Here is an 8,709-nt window from a genome sequence, read left to right on the forward strand (position 1 = left end):
AGTAGCAGGGACAACCATGTTCCTATTGTGTAAACAAACTTAGAATTTTTAGGGGTTTCAGTTGTGTTGGCAACATTCAAATGGAGCACAGTGAAGAGATGTCCAAGCTAGCATCTCTACTGTGTGACAGGCTTTGCAGATATTCACTTGGGTCTAGAAGGAGTCGAGTTGAGTTAGCGTGGCACTTTGTCCAGGCTAAATACACCAATGTCATTGTCTTAACTTTTCTCACAGATGTAACACCACCATTTTTCTTCCAAAGGCGGCTTAGTCCACAGCAGTTCTGGCTTTTCTGTTACACAAGAGATACAGTTGCTGATTTGGGTTGCCAAAGAGCTATGGGAGCATGGGAAAATCAGTCCCACAGTGTCTCAAATGGAGTATTGAGATTTACAGGGTCTAACAGAAGCAAAAAGTTGAGGAGGTTCAGAAAATCCAGCTTGTTTAGATGGTCAAAATGGCTTCTGCACAACAGCAAACCACATAGATTGAATCATGCAATGTAGTTCTTACCAGATCAAAAATACATATCACCAACAAACAAACAAAAACTGAAAAACCCAAACAAAAAAAAACCACCGAAGAACTGCCAGCAATGTTCTTCTGCACAAACCCAGTAATTCCAAAGGTTTCCATGGGTTTTCATGGAAGGAGATCGGATCACTTTGGAATACTTCCTGCTTCTGAGGTAAACATTTTGGCTAGCTCTGCTAACAAAAATTTTCCTGTAGCAGAAGGTCTCTTGGTCTGTTCGACTTTAAAGCTGCTGAGCTTCATATTTTTCTACATTGTAATGACATCAGAATATAATGAGGATTAGTATTTTGCGTCAAAGGTCTTTGTGGGTCCAGTTGCCCAGATGGTAGCCTGGTTTTTAATTATTAGATATTTATATGAATAAGGAAATGTCCCTAACTATATGAAGTAGGGAAAATAACCTTAATGGATACGGATTTCAGAGTAGAAGATACCTACTGAAGAACTGGGGATTAAAGAAAAAAACCCACCATTCCCCAATGAGCTGTAATTTCTCTTTAATTCTTTTTTTCGTTCTGGAGTGCTTGTTACTGGTGAATGTAGAAATTAGGATGTGGGACTACTGGGACTAGGGCTGATTTTGTGCCAGGCAGTTTGGAACTGTAACCTGGAAACAGTTCAACTTACTTGCGATACTTCTGTTCATGTATTAGCCTCCTGGCAGCTCCTCCATACAGAATTAACCTGCATTGGGATCACCAAGGTGACCTGATTTTTTTTTTCCTCGGCCATTATGATTTATTTTTATGTCTGTCCCAGTCTCCATTTTTTCCTCACTGTGCTTACTGCTGCAGTCCTGGGCTCCCAGCCCAGCTATTGCCTGTGATTTTAAGTCTTCTCACCTACCTGTTCTTTAATGTTGTGTATTTGTTATAGATTAAATAAATTTCTAAAGGCCTGCTAGCACCATCTCTCTCAAAAGGTAATATCCTTTCCCACTTATGCTTTTTGGTCCATTTCATTTTATGTTACTCATGGGTTGTTTCTTGCTTTCTCACTCTTTCTCTCTCTACAGGTAATTGTGGAAAAAGCACCAAAAGCCAGAGTACCCGACCTAGACAAAAGGAAGTACCTTGTGCCTTCTGACCTCACAGGTAACAGAATCTACCTCCTTTCTTCCTGATTTTCAGTGAGAAGGTCTCAGAAGTGCTTTTTACTCTGTGATCTGCACCAATAAAATATCAAGGCAGGCTCAGCATCTTGTCATTACCCCAGTTTACCTGGCTGTCCTTGTTATATTTATGTACATTACAGCCTGGATTGCAACATGCAGAATTCTCTGAGATCTTCTGAGGTATCGCACTGACTTACCTAACATGCATGTGTCACAGCTGACTTCCAGCCATGATGAAAATGACTGAATTGTGTATCATAGACAGTAGCATAATCATCAGTCAATGATGACCTAGCTGTAGAGTTGCCAGAGGCTGTATCCTTGTTGCAGGAAGAGACAAGTTCTTGAAATAGTCCCATCATTCTCCACCTCTGTGGTTGGAGTCATGACTACAAAGTTCCTTTTCCAAATGGTCATTGGAAAAGGCCAATTTGTATGTGATTGCATTTGTTTTTATTTGAGAACATGAATGAGTTAAAAGAACAGCATTTCTTTTTCTTGCTGTATATAATGGATTGCAGAATACCTTCTTGTGTGACATAGCTCAGGCCAATAGCAAGGAATTTGTTTTCAGGAATGGTATGACCATGTACACCAAGGCTAAATTCTGTAAGATGCCTTTGATCTATAGGATTTAAAGGTTAAGCTAGTTAGAGGTCCTCCCATGAATCACTGCAGTAGAGCATCCCATACCATAGTAGGTAGAGTGTCGATTTAAAGGGTACATGGCCTGAGATATGTACCTGAGAAACTGCCAGCTCCGAGAGGATTGGCTGCTGATGTGGTTACAGTTATGAAGTTACTGCTTTCTTTCCTGCATTGTTCACTTTTCCCTACTTTTTGCATACCACATGTGGCTTCCACAACCAAAAGAAAACAACCATGATTAGGGTAAAAAAAACCACAACAAAAACCTACAAAAAACCCCGAACTAAACTGTTCTTTCTGCATCTAAGGCATTCTCCTCTGTTCTCCTCTTCAGTTGGCCAATTCTACTTCTTAATCCGAAAGCGGATCCACCTGAGGCCAGAAGATGCCCTGTTCTTCTTCGTCAATAATACCATCCCTCCCACCAGTGCTACCATGGGCCAGCTGTATGAGGTAAGCCTGGCCCATCAATTTCTCCTTTTCTTGGAGCGTCCAGATGAGTGCATATCCTCACTGAAGGACAACTGAGCACCACACAGCTGGCAGTGGGTGCAGCTTGGTCACAAATGCCTGAACACAGACTCCCTTGGCCTGGGCTGTATGCCATCATCTGTTTAGGGAAGTTCCGACCTGCAGTTATAAGGAGAAGCCCGGGGAGCCTCATCATTTTAACTGGTTGTTTGCTAGTTGAAACGGTTGTCGTATCAGATGGTGTATAGTTGCCCCAGCAGTGATATGCTGGTCCTACTACTTTAGCAACGTATTGAAATAAACCAGTTTATATTTCAGAGGAAAGATTGTGTCTGGGGCAGGGGAGGGGAGCGGGGACGGGCAGAACATACGCACTAGCTTTCCTGTTTATACAAAAGAGATTTCCTTTTAGCCAGTAAAAGAACACAGTATCACTGGCAACAGACTGTCTATAAATACGTTGTCAAGGAACTTATTCTTTGTTCACAGTTACTTTTGCATCTCTTGTGTATATATGAGAACCTCCTAGGACATCGTGAACATTGCTGCCCAGCATTTGTACTGAGCAATGTTATTTGATTTACCTTACAGGCATATTCTGTGCCCATCAGATTAATGTTCCTCAATTATATAGCCATTATATCAAGGCTGGTTTGCAGCCTGGATTGATTTCTCCTTGATTTCTCCTTCTGCTGTGTTAGTGTGTTTTAATAGGAGAGCTCCAGTATGGTGCTATGAGCCTTGTTTGACCTGTCACTTTTTAACAATCGCTGGACAATTTGTATGTAGACTGATGAAGATAATATAAGATTAACACACATATGGAGTTTTCCAAATCTGGACATGTAGGAGAAAGGTATGTTTACCTGGCCAGAGCTGAGATTAGGAATCTCTTCTTGGCTCTGCATACTTTTTGTGTCAGTGTAATCACTTAACATCTCGCCTTTACTGCCCATATGTAAAACAGGACTAGAAATACAGCCACTTGTCAAAGCATTCTGAAAAACAACACATATAACCACATTTACCAAATAGCGAAGTATCTAGAGGTGAATTTTGACTTGTTTAAGCCTTCCAAGTCTCTTCTCTTAACCTTAAGGCCATACCAGCACTGAGATTCTGCTGTACAGCCTGCAGCAGAGCTGTTTCTGTTGCATGATTGCAGCACACTCTGGCTGTGGCTTTTCAAGTAAATTCACTGTGACCAGAAACGTGACATGCCATAATTTAGAAGTAGAGCTGTGGCCAGAGAGAGGGAGTTACTATACACTCTGTTTGGTGTGAGAAAGTGAAGCCTACAATGTTCAGGGGGAGAAACAGTGTAAGAGAGGTTATGCCCTCTTGTTAGAATGGTCTCTTGGTTTGGCTTTTTCACATGTAGTGAGTTACAAGGCTTTGATTTGTTACTTTCTTGCCTTGCAGGATAACCACGAGGAGGACTATTTTCTCTATGTGGCCTACAGCGATGAGAGCGTCTATGGCAAGTGAGCATCAACCCCTCAGGCATGCAGGCGAGATGGACTGATGGAATGGATTTGAGAGGGGGATGTTGGAGAGGAGGAAGGAGGATGCCTGAGAAGAGGGGAAGAGAACTGGAAGTGAACCACATGCACAATGCCATCACCTTCCATGCATTAATTATAACCATTATTTTTTAAATTGAGGGGAGGGAGGGTAGGGGGACAGTGTATGAAAGGGTGAACTGAAAGGCGAATGAGGGCTTCCACACTGGGGATGGGGAGACTTCACTGTTCATAGTTCTTCTCTTGCCACAGCTGGAAGTAGTTAGTCAGTACTGGAGGCTGTTAGACAAGCCAGTGTCGTGAAGCTGTGGGACGGGTGACCAGGCAGGATGGCCATTTTTGTGTAACCCTTTCACTGGATGAAGAAGGTATGCCATGTATTGTACACTGACCTTGTCACGCCTTGCCCATGGCATGGGCTGCACTTCTGTGAGCATTCACTCTGCCCACGCAAGGCTGTCTTGTGCTGACAGTCCTGACTCCAACTGCTACCTGTGAAGCATTCCAAGAGTATTGTGTTTCCTGTCACTTCCATCAGTATTAGAAGGGCTAACTCTGAGGGCTGGGAACTCCTCAGCTGTGAGATGTGAAGGTTGTGGAAAAGAAGGAAGGCTTTTTTTTCCCTTTGTTGCTTTAATTGCAAGTGCTGGATGGAAAAAAATAGAGATGACCCTTTTGTTCTTTTCAATGAAGTCAGCTGATAAACTCATAAGCACAGGGCTAGAAAGGACCTCAAAAGAATGACTAGCCCATTCCAGCTCTGAGACAGGACTGAGTATACCAAACATGTCCATCCTGGCTGCTCATTAAACTTGTTCTTAGTGAGCTTTGCTGAGGCAGATCCTGGAGATTGTCTGTTCAGGTCCTAGCTAGCCTACAAGTGAGAGAGCTTCTCTTGCTGCCTAACTTTAGTATCCCTTGCTGTGCATTAAGGCAACTAACTATTAATGGTCTTGTTATTGGTGAACACAGAAAATTATCTCTCAGTGTTGTCCTTGTACCAATCTTCTGCAGATTTGAAGATGGAAGAACTCCTGTGGGTTTAGCCTTCCCTTCCATGTCTCAGCCCTGTACAGCCCTTGCACCACGTGCACAAGCAGAATAAATCAGTCACTCCCACGTGTGTTTTGCTGGCTTTTTGTCATTGGACAACAGTGCCACTCTTTGCCACAAGGGAGGTGCTTTTAGACTTGAAGGGGAAGGGGAATAGATTCTCCACATAATTTTTTAATTATTATTTTATTTTAAGCCAGTGTTGTTCTTAGAAAGATGCCAGATAGATGCTGTCCTGTGCAAGCCTTATGCTGTCATGCCAAAGCAGTTTTTTCCCAGTGGCGCAAACAGCAGATTTTCCCATAACTGCCATAACTCTAAAGAAGGGATGGGGTTTGGGGAGTGAGCTGACTTATAGGAAAATTCTAGGGTTTTACCTAAAAATCAGAGAACTGGACCTGAATTATTGAAAACATTCCTACATTTAAGAGAGGGACCAAGAGGGAGGAAAAGACAAGAAGGATGACGAAGACAGGCAGATTCCAAAGTAAGCTGAAGGTGTTTATTGACATGAAGTTAGATTCCAGTCCTCTGTGTTCCTCAAGAATGAGAAATCAAGATGAGTCTTCCTTGGATTGTGGAGGGCAGGAAATCAGGTTTCAGCCTTCTCTGGTTTTCTACAGAGAAAAACGAGGCTAAAGAGCAGACTGGGAGTGTAAAGTGGATGTCACTGGCAGAACTGTGTGAAGGTTAGGGAAGGCAGCTTAGTGGGGCAGGAGGGTCACTGCCTGTGTGGTATAGGAAGTAGCAGAAGAATGGGAAAGGAGGGACTGCAGAGGATGTAGACAGAGTAGTCATAATGGGCAGACAGAAAATGGGGGAACAAAGGATGAAATGGGTGGTTAATATCCCCAGTTTTTCATCCTGAACTTCAGGTTTGCTGTTCCATCATGTGTTCATCTGGAATAAATGTGTTTGCATGATTTGTACCTACTGCCAACTTAGATAACTTCAGTTTCTGACTGCAGTGCTCAGTTCTCTCTTTTTGGCCCACTCTCCTCCAATTACCAGGCTCTTTTCACATCCTTTGGGTGCAAATCCACATCAGTCTCTTCTTTTAGGAAACTCTGAATGTTCTGAAGCAGAGAACAGACCCAGAAGGCTTTCTAGGGTAAAAGACAAGATGTGGGCTGATGGTGTGCATCTCTGCCGCTGTCCCACTTGCTTACGCATGTGCTGCCAAGCACGTGGTTGTGTGTTGTCTCAAATGAGCCCATGCTTATGCACGCTCAGGGGAGAAAGAGTTGGCATCTAGGGTGCTTGGTTTTGTGTTCAGACCTCCCCTCCCCTCCCACTGCTGGGTTTATAAGTGACATATGTGGGACTAATCTCAGCCATTTGTTACATGTAGAGTTTACAGTTTAATTTAGTTCTTTTACAGTTCTTTTAACTGGATTGTGGCATTTACTTCTGTTTTTGCGCTAGTCTGGTATTGTACGAGGTAATGATGGTAATTATTTTTGTGTTGGTTAGCTGCAGGTTCTTGTAAAATAAAGTTCATACTACTTGAGCTAAATCAACCAATCAATAAAGATGCATTTGAAAATCACAGGCTTGGTCCAAAACGGGTGACTGTAGCATTTCTCCCCACATGTGTGCTTGTAAATAAAAGGGTAGATTTGTCAGAACTTACTGCTGCTACTTTTTCCCAGAACCTCAAATTTCCTATGTCCTATCTACCAAGACAAGTCACATCTCTTCTTCTTTTTGTTATGCTGTCATATGCACACACTTGGCCGTGTCTTGCTGTGTCATCAACGTGAAATTTAATTAGACCTGGATAACTTGAGAAGATCTTAAGAAGTGTAATCAATGCACTGAGGCATTCTCTGCTACTTTAAGGCCCTGAACAGTCCTAACTGGCTGACAGAGCTCCATGGCCACCACCAGCCCCGACTGTCCCTGCCAGGCCTCCTCCAGGGTCACCTGTCACCCTGCCTGTGGCTCAGGACCCCATCTCAGCCCCCACAGAGCCATCAGCTCCTGCCCCAACGATGACACAGCAGGGCTTGTCTCCAGTTCCCCACAGTCCTGCCCTGCCTAGCCATGGGCCCTGCTGACCCAGACCCACAGGGCCCAGCCTTGTCTCATCCCTGTCTCCACACCCCTGCCATCATTGGGCCTGCCTCACTGGCCTGGGATCACCATTTTGCCGTGCTGCATCACCATGATGAGCCTTACGGTCAGGGCACATTCCTGCATCTGGTTACCATCCTGGGACCTGCCCTGCTCACCACATTGGGTGCTGTAGGATGAGTCTTGTGGTGCCCTGTCAGCCATGCTCCTCAGGGAGCCACTGTCTCATGACAACTCTGAGGTGGGACTCCCAGCTGTGGGCATAGGGTGTGGGGGAGGCCCCGGGTAGGCTCCTTGGTGCCTCAAGGCCCTCTAAATATAGAAAAGGCAGAGATGAAATCTAGGACTCATTGAAAAGTAAGCCTGCAGTGGCAGCAGATCTAGGCTGCTTTTCCTTGCAGATACTTGTGCACAGAGAAGGAAGAAGCCCTGCTGGGAGCTGGCGAGACCAGCAAGTGCCATTTGCTCAGTACCATGACTCTGCATCAGGCACCAGCAGCACATGAGGAGGAAAGGGATGCATGATCTCATCTGAGGAGGCAGCGAGAGACGTGCTGCTTTTTCCGCCTTCTTAATCCTCCTTGTCACCTGCGGGTTTGTGTGGGCACCCTTAGCTGGAGCACCAGAAACAAGCCGTGCCAGTGCTGCAGAGAACCAGCCATCAGCTCTGTGCACGGAGCAAGAGAGTTTCTTGGAGTGCTGAAGTCAAGAATTACAACACTGAAACTCACAGGAATGAAACTTGCTAGACCTCATGGATCTTCTCTTCACCACTGCATACAGGGTGGAGCCACAGCGTGAGCTTTTGTGGCTAGTGCTGAGGGAGAGGCAGTAATTCATCCTGCACTGTGTGTAAACTCGGAACCTGCCCACAGAAGCAGTTTCTGTACTCATATCTACCACCATGAATAAAACAACCTACCCCTGTATGGTAGAAGGGTGCTGGGACTCCAGCCAGATGGGCAGAGATCAGCTAAAAGTTTACACTACCAGCTGAAATAATTTGAATTTCAGCTTCAAACACAGTATATGTTTTGCACTCTAGGTTGTGGTATTGTCTGCTGGCTCAAGTAGAAAATGGCTATGGAGTTGCATCAATACCCAAGCAGGACTCTCCCACTTCCCCTCTGATGCCTTTCCTAGGAAAATGGTGAATCAGTGATGTTTGTACCTGCCATGCTGCTTTGAAGGTGTGTGTCAGTGCCATCATGGAGAGAAACAGTAGGCGGGTGCATTTGCTGAATGTGGTTTGGTCCGTATGTTAAATGTTAGCCTATGCTCAAAGGC

At 44.5% G+C, this 8,709-nt stretch overlaps 1 protein-coding gene across 1 annotated transcript; it reads left to right on the plus strand.

The window, feature by feature from the left end:
* Positions 1–1,552: 1,552 nt before the first annotated feature.
* Positions 1,553–4,258, plus strand: LOC104533507 (gamma-aminobutyric acid receptor-associated protein-like 1; the record flags this gene model as incomplete). The annotated part of the gene is made up of 3 exons (XM_010189872.1): positions 1,553–1,631; positions 2,634–2,752; positions 4,193–4,258. Coding segments are annotated over 3 exons (264 nt in total), but the record flags the coding sequence as incomplete, so codon positions are not given.
* Between the last annotated feature and the right edge of the window lie 4,451 nt (positions 4,259–8,709).

This window comes from Mesitornis unicolor, unplaced genomic scaffold, assembly GCF_000695765.1.
Source record: "Mesitornis unicolor isolate BGI_N332 unplaced genomic scaffold, ASM69576v1 scaffold55138, whole genome shotgun sequence".
NCBI lineage: Eukaryota > Metazoa > Chordata > Aves > Mesitornithiformes > Mesitornithidae > Mesitornis > Mesitornis unicolor.